The 16,887-nt window shown below is 43.4% G+C and overlaps 1 protein-coding gene across 1 annotated transcript in view; it reads left to right on the top strand.

Annotated features, from left to right (window-relative positions):
• Positions 1–15,931, top strand: part of fer1l4 (fer-1 like family member 4) — a 222,256-nt gene extending 206,325 nt beyond the window's left edge. The window contains exons 40-45 of the mRNA XM_056301923.1: positions 206–304; positions 2,916–3,033; positions 3,183–3,306; positions 4,012–4,307; positions 15,463–15,563; positions 15,676–15,931. Of these exons, the coding sequence (XP_056157898.1) occupies positions 206–304; positions 2,916–3,033; positions 3,183–3,306; positions 4,012–4,307; positions 15,463–15,563; positions 15,676–15,856 (919 nt within the window). The 3' untranslated portion in view covers positions 15,857–15,931. The remainder of the gene's footprint in view (positions 1–205; positions 305–2,915; positions 3,034–3,182; positions 3,307–4,011; positions 4,308–15,462; positions 15,564–15,675) is intronic.
• The last annotated feature ends 956 nt before the right edge of the window (positions 15,932–16,887 follow it).

Raw genomic sequence — 16,887 nt, 5'->3', positions numbered from 1 at the left:
TGTTGATATGGTAACAGCCATGTTTCTGTGTTGACGTGGTAACGGCCATGTTTCTGTGTTGACGTGGTAACGGCCATGTTTCTGTGTTGATATGGTAACAGCCATGTTTCTGTGTTGACGTGGTAACGGCCATGTTTCTGTGTTGATATGGTAACAGCCATGTTTCTGTGTTGACGTGGTAACGGCCATGTTTCTATGTTGGCAGGTACGAGCTGCGTGTCATCATATGGAACACGGATGACGTTGTTCTGGATGATGTAAACCCCTTCACTGGAGTCCCGTCCTCTGACATATATGTCAAAGGGTTAGACACACAACATACACACATACAATGGAAACTATATATACACAAAATACATGATACACACAATGTACACATGCACTTTGTGGCCAGGTACACCTGTTCCTTAATGCAAATGTCCACACACTGAATCATGTAGGTGCAGCTCATCATATCAAGCACACAGATATGGTCATCGGTTCAGTTGTTTGTGCTCACTTCCAATTTCATACAAATACCACTACTACTACTACTACTACTACTACTACTACTACTACTACTACTACTTTCGGCTGCTCCCGTTAGGGGGCGCCACAGCGGATCATCCGTTTCCATCTCTTCCTGTCCTCTGCATCTTCCTCTGTCACACCAGCCACCTGCATGTCCTCCCTCACCACATCCATAAACCTCCTGTTTGGCCTTCCTCTTCTCCTCTTCCCTGGCAGCTCCATATTCAGCATCCTTCTCCCAGTATACCCAGCATCTCTCCTCCACACATGTCCAAACCATCTCAATCTTGTCTGTCTTGCTTTGTCTCCAAACCGTCCAACCTGAGCTGTCCCTCTAATATACTCCTTCCTAATCCTGTCCTTCTTCATCACTCCCAGTGAAAATCTTATCATCTTCATCTCTGCCACCTCCAGCTCCACCTCCTGTCTTTTCATCAGTGCCACTGTCTCCAAACCATACAACATAGCTGGTCTCACAACCATCTTGTAAACCTTCGGAGTTCGTTGCTTCCAGACCAGGTTGGAGTTGTCAATGAAGTTCAGTTTTATGAGCAGTGCATGTGGAGGAAAGTCAGGTATTTAATGCCAGCAAGCGGCTGAAATGTTCAGTTCCTTTCCCTACAGTCAGGACAGACATCTGAGCTGGGACTTGTAGAATGTCCATCAGGTGTGTGAAGTCTGTCTTTAACAGCTCCGGGCCATGTGTCATTCCAGGACAAGAGTCATTTGTTCCGTGCCTGGATGGTGGAACAACACTTGTGGCAGTGTTTGGACCACGTCGCTAACCATAGCGTTAGGTAGGCAGACAGTTTCCACTTTTGACATCTCTTATTATATGGTCACCTAGCAGAGAGATGTCGTTGGTTTGATGTCTTGTGTAGCTTGGTTAACTTCTTTTGCAAATGTGCAGTGCATGTTCTGCTGTCTGTGATGATGTGACATTAGCTTTAGCGGCTGTTGATCTCTGGGTGCCGCTGAGAAACGCTCCTCAAGGGCTTAGCTGTGTCACGGGCCGTGGCTGCTCGGGTGTTGGTGTTAGCTTCGGAGCTGGCGGTGCTGATGCTAGCTGCGGTGTTACCGTTGTGCTCACTGACAGGCAGCTCATCCAGAATAATACACCTGTTCTCCAGCCGAACCTCTGGTGGGACGTTAGTGGAGCTGTGCTTGTTGTGTCTGACTCTTCTTTTACCCCCGACAACTTCTGTCCAGCGCTCAGGGTCTGACACCGCGGGGGTAGAACAGGTCTTTGGTCTTGCTCCCTGGTTTGTGTCCGCATAGTCATCAGCGTGGGGCTCATTATGTCCGAAAACCGTTTCCCAGAGCGTCTCACGTCCCTGGTTCTGATCATCAGCCGGTTCTGGGACATCAGCTTGGGAAGCAGCAGCAGACAGAATGTCAGTAAGTTTTTCATCCTCTTGTATTTGGTAGAGCAGAGGTTCTGTTCTCAAGCTCTGTGATCTTCTGGCTGAGCATGGCCCAGCTGCTGCATTCAGAGGAGGGAGGAGAGGGGGGAGGCTTCTTCCCAAAGCCTGAAGACTGAACATGGAAACACGGCTTTCTTTCCAGATATCAGACACAAAGCTCAGCAAGGAAGTACAAACAAAACCGCTGATCACACCCACGGCTGACAGATGAGTCCATACAGTTCTCACGACATACAGCGCAAGCACTTCGGAGTCACAGACTCCATCCAGTACAACCAAGTCCGTGCAACAATCCATGATGCATAAAGTCCAGAAAATGGAGAGGCAAACCATAAAATCAATTAAAAGTTGTTAAAAAGTTACAAGTTGAAAAGCAAAGAAGCAGAGAAACAAACACACAAACACACCGTCAGCTGACAACCAGAAATGACCAAGCTAAGAGGGAAACTTTAGTAACACAGTATACAAACATTACAACGTACATGCTACGTACACAATACACACTTTATACACACTATGTACACACAATACATACTTCATACACACTATGTACACAGTACAAAGAGTATACACAATATACACACAACATAAAAAAACAGTGTTGTGGTCGTGTGTTGGATGGATGTGTTGTGGTTGTGTGTTGAATGGATGTGTTGTGGTTGTGTGCTGGATGGATGTGTTGTGGTTATGTATTGGATGGATGTGTTATGGTTGTGTATTGATAAATGTGTTGTGGTTGTGTACTGGATGGATGTGTTGTGGCTATGTATTGGATGGATGTGTTGTGGTTGTGTACTGGATGGATTTGTTGTGGTTGTGTGTTGGATGGACGTGTTGTGGTTGTGCATTGGATGGATGTGTTGTGGTTGTGTATCAGATGGATGTTGGATGTGTTGTGGTTGTGTATTGGATGGATGTGTTTTTGTTGTGTGTTGGGTGGATGTGTTGTGGTTGTGTATTGATGGATGTGTTGTGGTCCAGGTGGATAAAGGGTTTGGAAGGAGACAGACAGGAGACAGACGTCCACTTCAACTCTCTCACTGGAGAAGGAAACTTCAACTGGAGATTTGTCTTTCAATTTGACTACCTTCCTACTGAGGTGCGCACACACACACACACACACACACACACACACACACACACACACAATATACATGGAGTGGCAGTCGCTCAGAGTCGTGTGGTGACTGCAGGGTTACCAGACGACATGCTACACACAGTGGTTGTGTCTCCTGGTCTCCTTTGCAGAAGGAGGTGGTCTACAGAAGGAAGGAGTCCATCTTCTCCTTGGAGGAGTCAGAGTTCCGTCAGCCAGCCGTCCTCGTACTACAGGTCTGGGACTACGACCGCATCGCTGCCAACGACTTCTTGGGTAAGACACACACATAGACAGACTTATTCACAGACACACACACACACACACACACTGGACTGATACACAGTGTACGGATGTTACACAGCAAACAGAGGATACACAGTGTACAGATGGACAGTTGTTGTCACTGCTGATGACCAGGTGATGACTAGGTGATGACTAGATGATGACCAGGTGATGACGACTAGGTGATGACCAGGTGGTGATGACTAGATGATGACCAGGCGATGACTAGATGATGACCAGGTGACGACTAGGTGTTGACCAGGTGATGACTAGGTGATGACCAGGTGGTGACGATTAGGTGATGACCAGGTGATGACCAGGTGAGGACTTAGATGATGGCTAGGCGATGACCAGGTAATGACTAGATGATGACCAGGGGATGACTAGATGATGGCCAGGCGATGACTAGATGATGACTAGATGATGACCAGGCGAGGACTTAGATGATGGCTAGGCGATGACCAGGTAATGACTAGATGATGGCCAGCGATGACTAGGTGATGACTAGATGATGACTCGGTGATGACTAGATGTCTGTTAGATAGTTTTGTGTGTTTAGATTGCTGTCATATTGACCTTCAGCTACCTGTCTGTCGGTCTCGTCCCTTGCTCTCTCTCTGTCTCTCCCCTCTCTCTCTCTTCCATGTCTATCACTCTCTCTCTCTCTCTCTCTCTCTCCTTCTCTCTCTCTTACAGGCTCTATTGAGTTGCGCCTCAGTGACATGGTGCGAGCAGCCAAGTCTTCTGACAATTGTTCTGTCCAGATGGCGAAGGATCGAGCCGGTCCTCGTTTCTCCATCTTCCTCTCCAAGAGGATGAAGGGATGGTGGCCACTCATCCGTCTGAAGAGCCAGAAGGACATAGAGAGAGAGGAGAAAGAGAAGGAGGCCAAGAAGAAAGGAGGGGGAAAGAAGAAAAAGAACAAGAGGAGTAGAATGAAGACGGAAGACATGCAGTTCACTGACCACAATGGCAACACCTTCCTCCTGATGGTGGAGTAACCATAATCCCAATCCTACAAATAGTGATAATCCTGTTCCTGATTCAGATCTATTTACTCTAGACCACAACATGGTATGGAGCACACACTAAACTAAACAATAGTGATAATCCTGTTCCTGATTCAGATCTATTTCCTCTAGACCACAACATAGTCTAGAGTACACACTAAACTAAACATAATCCTGTTCCTGATTCAGATCTATTTCCTCTAGACCACAACATAGTCTAGAGTACACACTAAACTAAACATAATCCTGTTCCTGATTCAGATCTATTTACTCTAGACCACAACATGGTCTGGAGTACACACTAAACTAAACAACAGTGATAATCCTGTTCCTGATTCAGATCTATTTACTCTAAACCACAACATGGTATGGAGTACACACTAAACTAAACATAATCCTGTTCCTGATTCAGATCTATTTACTCTAGACCACAACATGGTATGGAGCACACACTAAACTAAACAATAGTGATAATCCTGTTCCTGATTCAGATCTATTTCCTCTAGACCACAACATAGTCTAGAGTACACACTAAACTAAACATAATCCTGTTCCTGATTCAGATCTATTTACTCTAGATCACAACATGGTCTGGAGTACACACTAAACTAAACAACAGTGATAATCCTGTTCCTGATTCAGATCTATTTACTCTAAACCACAACATGGTATGGAGTACACACTAAACTAAACAATAGTGATAATCCTGTTCCTGATTCAGATCTATTTCCTCTAGACCACAACATGGTATGGAGTACACACTAAACTAAACAATAGTGATAATCCTGTTCCTGATTCAGATCTATTTCCTCTAGACCACAACATAGTCTAGAGTACACACTAAACTAAACATAATCCTGTTCCTGATTCAGATCTATTTACTCTAGATCACAACATGGTCTGGAGTACACACTAAACTAAACAACAGTGATAATCCTGTTCCTGATTCAGATCTATTTCCTCTAGACCACAACATAGTCTAGAGTACACACTAAACTAAACATAATCCTGTTCCTGATTCAGATCTATTTCCTCTAGACCACAACATAGTCTAGAGTACACACTAAACTAAACATAATCCTGTTCCTGATTCAGATCTATTTACTCTAGACCACAACATGGTCTGGAGTACACACTAAACTAAACAACAGTGATAATCCTGTTCCTGATTCAGATCTATTTACTCTAAACCACAACATGGTATGGAGTACACACTAAACTAAACATAATCCTGTTCCTGATTCAGATCTATTTACTCTAGACCACAACATGGTATGGAGCACACACTAAACTAAACAATAGTGATAATCCTGTTCCTGATTCAGATCTATTTCCTCTAGACCACAACATAGTCTAGAGTACACACTAAACTAAACATAATCCTGTTCCTGATTCAGATCTATTTACTCTAGATCACAACATGGTCTGGAGTACACACTAAACTAAACAACAGTGATAATCCTGTTCCTGATTCAGATCTATTTACTCTAAACCACAACATGGTATGGAGTACACACTAAACTAAACAATAGTGATAATCCTGTTCCTGATTCAGATCTATTTCCTCTAGACCACAACATGGTATGGAGTACACACTAAACTAAACAATAGTGATAATCCTGTTCCTGATTCAGATCTATTTCCTCTAGACCACAACATGGTATGGAGTACACACTAAACTAAACAATAGTGATAATCCTGTTCCTGATTCAGATCTATTTACTCTAGACCACAACATGGTATAGAGTACACACTAAACAGCAGAGCAACAGTAAACCACCAGAATAGATCCTTAACACAAACGTATGCCCCTTTTCCACTGCATGGTACCGGCTTGACTCGACTCGCTTCTGGGTCGTTTTCCATCACCGTAATCCACGGTGTGGATTTTCAGCCCTCCATTTTTTTCAGTTGCAAAATGTACTTTTAAGATAACGCTGCTTCGGTATCTAAAAATGCCGCGTGATATCCCGTGCGCGCATTGATGATGCAGTGACGCAAAATGACGCGGTGGCGCGTTTCTCTGACCAATCAGAGGTCTGCATTGATTTTGGTACCCGCTCCAGTTTTTCTTTTTGGAACCTCGACAAAGGTGGTACCAAAAAAGTGGTAACAGTTACCAAAATGCCAGTACTTTCCGGTAACGGAAAGCGAGAAAAGGTCAAATCGAGCTGAGCCGGGACCGTGTAGTGGAAAAGGGGCACGAGTCATTTAAAGAGAGACAGATTATTACTCAGAAAGGCACCTGGTTTACATACTAGCCTGGTTTATCTGTCTGTAATGATGACACGTGTTTAATTAAGTGTAGTGGGGCACAGGATGATGTCACACTGGCTCAAACTAGTGCGACACATTTATTTTACAGCTGTAGGATATGGAAACATCAGTATAGGTGGACAATCGCTACTCCTGAAATGTATATGTTAGTATCACACCGGAAGTCTCATTATCTGGTTCAAAAGATAAACCAGCTTTTCAATACTCGGTTCACAATATAGGCAGTTCACATTTTGTATCTCCATCCATCCATCCATCCATCCATTATCCAAACCGCTTATCCTGCTCATGGGGATACTGGAACCTATCCCAGCAGTCACTGGGCGGCAGGCGGGGACACACCCTGGACAGGCCGCCAGGCCATCTCGCCATATAAATTTACAATTTTCTCTATATAGCACAATATAGCCCATCACATGTAATGTGACCTTCGTTTACATAACTTCTGTTCCTCCAACATTACTTCCATAACATAACCAGCCTGATCATAACATAACTAGCCTGATTATATCATAACTAGCAATACTCCCACATGCTGGTGATATACTGGTGCTACCACTACACCACTGGAATAAATAATAACAAAAATAAATAACATTGTCCTCAAAATTAGATACACATTAAGTTTCACCTGAGAAATACACAGAAAACCTTAACATCTTACAGTAGATTTAGAAAATTACTTTGCTCAATGGCCAACAACTAAGTTATTGCACCATACTCTCCCCCTCAAACTTAAATGTCTCCGGACATTTAGTTAGTAAGGCATCTCTAGTCAACATATTGGCTTTTCCATCTGAATTCGCATATGGTATTACTCTTCAACTGACATATGACTTATGAAACTCAGTATCTGTATACTTTATACAGTAATGTCCATAAGTCACTGTGTACCTTGTAATCAGAACATATAGATACCATACATTTCCAGTTTCATACCAGTCATAGCCTCCAGCTTGAAAAATGGTGGACATCTTGAATTATCAATGACTTCAGAATCAGAACCGTGTTTATTGGCCATGTAGTTTTGCACAAACATGGAATGTGACTCTGGTGTGGTGGCTCTCTCAGTGTACTTAACATAGAATAACAACACTACAACACAACAACCTTCACATATATACACAAGGACTGACTTATACAGGTGAAATAAGAGGTGATAAGGTGCAGTGGTGAAGAGAATATATCAGAGATGCTGAAATACATGTTAGCAGCTTACTTACATACATGCCTGAGGTAGATGGGCATGACAGAGTGTACCAGTATACATAAAATGTACAGCACAGTATATACAACATGTACAGTATAGTATATACAGCATGTACAGTATAGTATATACAACATGGTTGTACTTATTTGTCAGTGTTAAGTGTTCATGTGAATGACAGCCCGTGGAAAGAAACTGTTTTTATATCTGGTTGTTTTGGGGTACAGTGCTCTGTAGCGCCTACCAGAGGGGAGGAGTTGGAACAGGTTGTGACCAGGGTGTGATGGGTCTGCAGTGATGCTGCCTGCCCGTTTCCTGAGTCTGGAGGTGTATAAGTCCTGAATGGAGGGCAGGTTGGCACCAGTGATTTTCTCTGCAGACTTAACTGTCCGTTGTAGTCTGTCCCTGTCCTGTTTGGTGGCCGAACCAAACCAGACAGTGATGGATGTGCAGAGGACAGGCTGCATTACTGCAGCGTAGAACTGAATCAGCAGGTTGAATTTGTTGAGCTGGTGGAGAAAGAACATCCTCTGCTGAGCATTTTTGATGATTGTGTCTATGTTGGATGTCCACCTTAGATCCTGGGAGATTGTGGAACCCAGAAATCTGTAGGTTTTCTCCGTAGACACCATGCTGTTGCATATGGTGAGGGGGGGCAGTGTTGGGGGGCTCCTCCTTTAGTCCACTGTCATCTCCACCGTTTTGAGCGTGTTCATCTCCAAGTTGTTATGGCCACACCAGAGGACCAGCTGATCAACCTCCCATCTACTTGCAGACTCGTCACCATCCCCAATAAGGCCAATGATGGTTGTGTCGTCCACAAACTTCAGGAGTTTAACAAGCAGTCATTTGTGTAGAGGGAGAAGCGTAGAGGGGAGAGCACCCATCGCTGGGAGGCGCCAGTGCTAATTGTTCGGGTGATGAATGGGATTTTCCACAGCCTCACCAGCTGCCTCCTGTCTGTCAGGAAGTTTTTAAGGCTGGTTATGTTATGATCAGGCTGGTTATGTTATGATGAGGCTGGTTATGTTATAATCAGGCTGGTTATGTTATGATCAGGCTGGTTATGTTATAATAAGGCTGGTTATGTTATGAGGTTGGTTATGTTATGATCAGGCTGGTTATGTTATGATCAGGCTGGTTATGTTATAATAAGGCTGGTTATGTTATGAGGTTGGTTATGTTATGATCAGGCTGGTTATGTTATGATGAGGCTGGTTATGTTATGATGAGGCTGGTTATGTTATAATCAGGCTGGTTATGTTATGATGGGGCTGGTTATGTTATAATCAGGCTGGTTATGTTATGATGAGGCTGGTTATGATATAATCAGGCTGGTTATGTTATGATGAGGCTGGTTATGTTATAATCAGGCTGGTTATGATGAGGCTGGTTATGATATAATCAGGCTGGTTATGTTATAATCAGGCTGGTTATGTTATGATGAGGCTGGTTATGATATAATCAGGCTGGTTATGTTATGATGAGGCTGGTTATGATATAATCAGGCTGGTTATGTTATGATCAGGCTGGTTATGTTATGATGAGGCTGGTTATGATATAATCAGGCTGGTTATGTTATGATGAGGCTGGTTATGATATAATCAGGCTGGTTATGTTATAATCAGGCTGGTTATGTTATGATGAGGCTGGTTATGATATAATCAGGCTGGTTATGTTATGATGAGGCTGGTTATGATATAATCAGGCTGGTTATGTTATGATCAGGCTGGTTATGATATAATCTGGAATTTTTGGATTTCGGGATCGGAATTATACTGGAAGTTTTCCAGATTGAAGGGAGCTGGCAACCTTCAAACGGTGGAGGTGAGAGATGTGTGCTGGTTTCTTCATCCCTCTCCTCTCACTGTTTTTGCTGTTTAAGAGCACAACATTTGGAGGAATCGCATCCATTTGGTTTTTCTTGAGTGTAATGTACAGTCATTTACTCAGTTCAGTGATGTGTGGTGTGTGTGATAACAATGCTCCTACCGTCCATGTCCATAGAGTTGCTAGTAGTATGGTTGTACAGTGTTGAGGGAACTCCACAATGAAATGGGCCATCAAGGTGTAGATAGAACGATGTCACTAATACAGGACCGGTTCTACTGGCCCTACATGCAATGAGAGATAGAAGATTATTTAGACAACTTTATTTATCCCAGAATAATCGTCTATCTCTCGTGGCATGTAGACAAACACAAGAAGCCGTGCCATGAAACAAGAGCACCACTGACTAACGTCGTCACCATCTAACCATTTGAGCTTGTCTCTGTCGATTTCCTCCAACTTGACAAATCCAAGGGTGGTTATGAATATATTCATGTCATTATCGACCATTTTCCACACTTTGCCCAGGCGTAGGCTACGACTTCCAAATCAGGCAAAACAGCTGCAGATAAAATCCTTAATGACTATGCTCTAAGATTTGGCTTCCCAACAAGAATACACCATGATCATGGTGGTGAATTCGAAAACCAACCGTTTGCACGATTGAAAAAGTACTATGGGATTGCTTGGTCGAGAACTACTCCCTACCGCCCCCAAGGGAATGGACAGGTAGAGTGGTTTAATCGAACACTACTCCAGATGTTAAAGACTCTCACAGAGAGACAAAAGACGAAGTGGAAAGACTCGCTGAGCAAGCTGCTCTATGCATACAACTGTACTCGCAGTGAAGTGACTGGTTTCTCTCCCTTTTACTCGTTATATGGGCGCTCCCCACAGTTGCCAGTTGACACATGTTCAACTTGACCTCAGAACAAGGAGACAGTTGAGAACTGCGAAGACAACTGAGAAAGTGGAGCAGCCAGAGGAAAAGGATGACGATGATGAATATTATCAAGCGCCACCTCAGCAGCAATTTCAGCCCTGTCAAGCCCAGACATCTAACCCCGTGAGTACTGATGAACCTGCTGAACACGAACTGTTGAAGGACAACATGTTGCCTGAGTCAGAGAGAGAACATGGAGTGATAAGCAAACTTGAACACTTACAAGAAGACAGTTATGTTGAGGACCTACCTGTGAAGGAGGCTGTTCTTTCACCTGCCCCAAGTGAGCACAGCAGGACCAGCGAGCAGGGGCCTCAGCAGCCTAGATGACAGCACAGGTGACCTCAGGTCTTCACATATGATCAACTTGGCTCACCACCTTGCTACAATTTGAGAACACCACCACATCATACAAACATTAAGGTGCCATGGACACAAGACTGTGCAGCCAGACTACTACCAGCAACCCTATGGACATGGACGGTGGGAGCGTTGTTATCACACACACCACACATCACTGAACTGAGTAAATGCCTATACATTACGCCCAAGACAAAGCAAATGTACTGTTCAACACAGAGTTGTTCAACATTGGAAGATGTAGTGCAATCCCATGGTGACTGCATCCTCCACTGACCTGTTTGCTCGGTAGGTAAACTGCAGGGGGTCGAGCAGGGGGCCTGGGATTTCCTTCAGGTGGGCCAACACCAGTCTCTTGAAGGATTTCATGACAACAGACATTACGACAATGGTAGTCATTTAATCCTGTGATACGGGGTTTGTTGGGGATGGGGATGATAGTGGGGCTCTTGAAGCAGGAGGGGGCTTCACACAGCCCCAGTGATCTGTTGAAGATCAGTGTGAAGATGGGGGCCAGCTGGTCAACACAGACTTTCAGACAGGAGGGCGACACGCCATCAAGGCCCAGCGCCTCCCTAGTCTTCTGTCTCTAGAAGAGCTGGTGCACGTCCTCAGCACAGATCCTGAGTGTGGGTGGGGGGTCGGTGGGGAGGGGAGAGGGGCAGACAGGGAGTGCAGTGGGTTGTGTGTTGTGGCCAGAGACGGTGAGGGGTGTGAAAGTTTGCTTTTCAAACCTGCAGTAAAACCCATTTAGGTCGTGAGCCAGTTGCAACCCCCAACAACTATGTATGATACATAAGTTCAAGTAGTTATGTCCTCAGTATCACATTACATTCGTTGCGTATAAGAAAACTGGATCTGAAAACTGTTGTTGCTGTCATGGGCGATATTGAAAATTCATGATGGCTCAATATCCAAATGCTTTTACAACGCCTTTTGGCTGCAAGTGTACCAAATTATTTGCTTTTAGCAAAAATGTACAATTGTTATAGTTATCTGCACCAATATATATATATACACTACCGTTCAAAAGTTTGGGATCACATTGAAATGTCCATATTTTTGAAGGAAAAGCACTGTACTTTTCAATGAAGATAACTTTAAACTAGTCTTAACTTTAAAGAAATACACTCTATACATTGCTAATGTGGTAAATGACTATTCTAGCTGCAAATGTCTGGTTTTTGGTGCAATATCTACATAGGTGTATAGAGGCCCATTTCAAGCAACTATCACTCCAGTGTTCTAATGGTACAATGTGTTTGCTCATTGGCTCAGAAGGCTAATTGATGATTAGAAAACCCTTGTGCAATCATGTTCACACATCTGAAAACAGTTTAGCTCGTTACAGAAGCTACAAAACTGACCTTCCTTTGAGCAGATTGAGTTTCTGGAGCATCACATTTGTGGGGTCAATTAAACGCTCAAAATGGCCAGAAAAAGAGAACTTTCATCTGAAACTCGACAGGCTATTCTTGTTCTTAGAAATGAAGACTATTCCATGCGAGAAATTGCTAAGAAATTGAAGATTTCCTACACCGGTGTGTACTACTCCCTTCAGAGGACAGCACAAACAGGCTCTAACCAGAGTAGAAAAAGAAGTGGGAGGCCGCGTTGCACAACTGAGCAAGAAGATAAGTACATTAGAGTCTCTAGTTTGAGAAACAGACGCCTCACAGGTCCCCAACTGGCATCTTCATTAAATAGTACCCGCAAAACACCAGTGTCAACATCTACAGTGAAGAGGCGGCTGCGGGATTCTGGGCTTCAGGGCAGAGTGGCAAAGAAAAAGCCATATCTGAGACTGACCAATAAAAGAAAAAGATTAAGATGGGCAAAAGAACACAGACATTGGACAGAGGAAGACTGGAAAAAAGTGTTGTGGACGGATGAATCCAAGTTTGAGGTGTTTGGATCACAAAGAAGAACGTTTGTGAGACGCAGAACAAATGAAAAGATGCTGGAAGAATGCCTGACGCCATCTGTTAAGCATGGTGGAGGTAATGTGATGGTCTGGGGTTGCTTTGGTGCTGGTAAGGTGGGAGATTTGTACAGGGTAAAAGGGATTCTGAATAAGGAAGGCTATCACTCCATTTTGCAACGCCATGCCATACCCAGTGGACAGCGCTTGATTGGAGCCAATTTCATCCTACAACAGGACAATGACCCTAAACACACCTCCAAATTGTGCAAGAACTATTTAGAGCAGAAGCAGGCAGCTGGTATTCTATCGGTAATGGAGTGGCCAGCGCAGTCACCAGATCTGAACCCCATTGAGCTGTTGTGGGAGCAGCTTGACCGTATGGTACGCAAGAAGTGCCCATCCAACCAATCCAACTTGTGGGAGCTGCTTCTGGAAGCGTGGGGTGCAATTTCTCCAGATTACCTCAACAAATTAACAGCTAGAATGCCAAAGGTCTGCAATGCTGTAATTGCTGCAAATGGAGGATTCTTTGACGAAAGCAAAGTTTGATGTAAAAAAAATCTTATTTCAAATACAAATCATTATTTCTAACCTTGTCAATGTCTTGACTCTATTTTCTATTCATTTCACAACATATGGTGGTTAATAAGTGTGACTTTTCATGGAAAACACAAAATTGTTTGGGTGATCCCAAACTTTTGAACGGTAGTGTATATATTTAGTTAGTTAGTTAGTATCTGCGCCACTATATATATATATATATATATATATATATATATATATATATATATATATAGTTATCTGCACCACTACTGCACACCACTATATAAATATATACACACACAGTGCTGCTTGAAAGTATGTGAACCCCTTGAGCAGTTTAGATGTTTCTGTTGTTTTACCATGATTTTCTTATTCCATCATCACCAGTTTTTATATATGAAATGTCAGATATATGTTTGAGTTGCATGTACTTGTTTAGTGGGACTTGTTTAAGTAGCCCAAAAACTACATGAAACATGGAATTAGTGTATGTGCAAAAGTAAGTGAACCCCCAGCTGCATTGGTTAAGTCAAGCAGGTAACAGACTGTGGTGAAACACATTTGGGAGCTTAATTAATCATTTAAGCAGACCAATGAAATGAGACATCCTTGGGAAAGGGTTTGGCCTGCACTAATTAAAAGAGAGAGGAAACCAACCAAACCACTGTGGTCCCATACAAATCAACAACGCCGAGAGCAAAGGAGATATCCGAGGACATGAAGAAGAGGGTAGTGACAGCCCATCAGTCTGGGGAGGGCTATAAGACCATCTCCAAGAGACTCCAGCTCCATCCATCCACTGTAAGACAAATAATGTACAAATGGAGGGCCTTCAACATGACAGCAACTCTGCCTAGAAGTGGACGCCCATCAAAACTATCACCCAGAAGCACCAGAAAAACAATAAATCAGGTAAAGGCCAACCCACACATCACCTCTAGAGAGTTGCAGACCTCTCTGGTAGCATCTGGGACAAATGTGCATGTGTCTACAATCAGACGGAAACTGAATAGCCATGACATTCATGGGAGGGTTGCTAGAAGGAAGCCTCTGCTCTCAAAAAAGAACAAAGCTGCCCATTTCAACTTTGCCAGAGAGCACTTGGACAAACCAGAGACCTTCTGGAAGTCCATTCTCTGGACAGACGAGTCCAAAATAGATTTATTTGGTCATAATCAAAACCAACATGTTTGGAGAAAAGCCAACACTGCATATGAAGAAAAGAACCTCCTCCCAACAGTGAAGCATGGTGGTGGAAATGTGAAGGTCTGGGGCTGCTTTTCTGCTTCTGGACCTGGACCACTCCATATTATCCAAGGAACCGTGAATTCTCCGGCATATCAACAAATTCTTGACCAGAATCTCCTGCCATCACTCAGGGAGTTGAAGCTGGGACGAAAATGGATTATGCAACAAGACAATGACCCAAAGCATTCCAGCAAAACTACAAAGGAATGGCTTCAGAGAAAGAGGATCCGTACTCTGGATTGGCCCAGTCAAAGTCCGGACCTTAATCCAATTGAAATGTTGTGGCGAGACCTGAAGAAGTTGGTACATACCAGATGTCCCTCCAACCTCTCTCAACTGGCTGAGTTCTGCAAGGAGGAGTGGGCAGAAAGCCCCATAAGCAGATGTGAGAGACTGGTTAGTGGTTACAGAAGACGTTTGGTTGAAGTAATGGCTGCAAAAGGAGGAGCCACAAGCTACTAATACAAGGGTTCACATACGTTTGCACATGTTAAATGTTCAGTTTTTGTGAAATAAACCACCTTTGTTGAATTAAATAATGAAAATATATCTCTTTTAGTGTGTGTGTCCATTATTTGGAAGGTGTGCTTTACAAATTGGGATTTGGATGTATGTGTAATAAGCTTATTTTAATGTTTTTTACAAAAACAGTGACCATGTCTGGAGGGTTCACAAACTTTCAAGCAGCACTGTATATATATATAAATATATATATAGGCATATAGTTTTATATATATACATATATATAAAACTATATGTGTGTGTGTGTGTGTGTTTGTCTTCATGTATGTATTTGCATTTTCAGGGTAAGGTTGAGGCAGAGCTTCAGCTGCTAACATTAGAGGAGGCGGAGTCTAACCCAGTGGGGCGGGCCCGAAAGGAACCAGAACCTCTGGACAAACCTAAGTAAGGCGCGCGCACACGCATGCACGCACACACACACACAGGAAAACAGATACACATCCATCCACCCAGTCTGTCTGTACTTTAGATAACTGACTCTCTCCTCTTCCTCTAGTCGTCCAACGACCTCATTCTCCTGGTTTGTCAACCCCATGAAGACCTTTGTGTTCTTCATCTGGAAGAAGTATAAGAAGTACATCATTGTTCTCGTCATCCTGGCGATTCTCACCCTCTTCCTGGCCCTCATCCTCTACACTCTTCCTCAGCAAATTTCATCTCTCATCATCCACGGCTAGGAGAGACCACCTGGACATATCTATATAGAGATATATAGATAGCTATCTATATATAGAGAGAGAGACAGACAGACAGACAGACAGACGGAGACAGAGGGTGACAGACAGACAGAGCGAGAGAGAGAAAGAGGGCTTCGATCCAGTGTCTTTCACTCTCCCAGTCTGGATGCAAGTTTGGATCTAAGCGGCCTGGACTGTTTGAACGTGAGAGGCCACCAGGGGGCAGTCTGATTACTATCAGCGCCTGATTTTGTTTAATTACCTTTTGTAAAAGAGATTTATTGAAGTTTTACATGTTAAAGATCAAACGTCTTGTCTGAATTTTGGATTAAGTGACTTACAGTAAAGTACACAACCTGTACCCGATACAAATCACTATTTACAGCCAAATTTACCACCTGTACCCGATACAAATCACTATTTACAACCAAATTTACCACCTGTACCCGATACAAATCACTATTTAGAACCAAATGTACAACCTGTACCCGATACAAATCACTATTTACAACCAAATTTACCACCTGTACCCGATACAAATCACTATTTACAGCTAAATTTACCACCTGTACCCGATACAAATCACTATTTACAGCCAAATTTACCACCTGTACCCGATACAAATCACTATTTACAGCTAAATTTACCACCTGTACCCGATACAAATAACTATTTACAGCCAAATGTACCACCTGTACTACTACTACTACTTTCAGCTGCTCCCGTTAGGGGGCGCCACAGCGGATCATCCATTTCCATTTCTTCCTGTCTTCTGCATCTTCCTCTGTCACACCAGCCACCTGCATGTCCTCCCTCACCACATCCATAAACCTCCTCTTTGGCCTTCCTCTTCTCCTCTTCCCTGGCAGCTCCATATTCAGCATCCTTCTCCCAGTATACCCAGCATCTCTCCTCCACACATGTCCAAGCCATCTCAATCTTGTCTCTCTTGCTTTGTCTCCAAACCGTCCAACCTGAGCGGTCCCTCTAATATAATCGTTCCTAATCCTGTCCTTCTTCATCACTCCCAA

The sequence above is a fragment of the Lampris incognitus genome, chromosome 2, assembly GCF_029633865.1.
Source record: "Lampris incognitus isolate fLamInc1 chromosome 2, fLamInc1.hap2, whole genome shotgun sequence".
NCBI classification, from domain to species: Eukaryota; Metazoa; Chordata; class Actinopteri; order Lampriformes; family Lampridae; genus Lampris; species Lampris incognitus.
The sequence above is the reverse complement of the archived record's forward strand: the minus strand, read 5'-3'. Positions and strand labels throughout refer to the sequence as shown.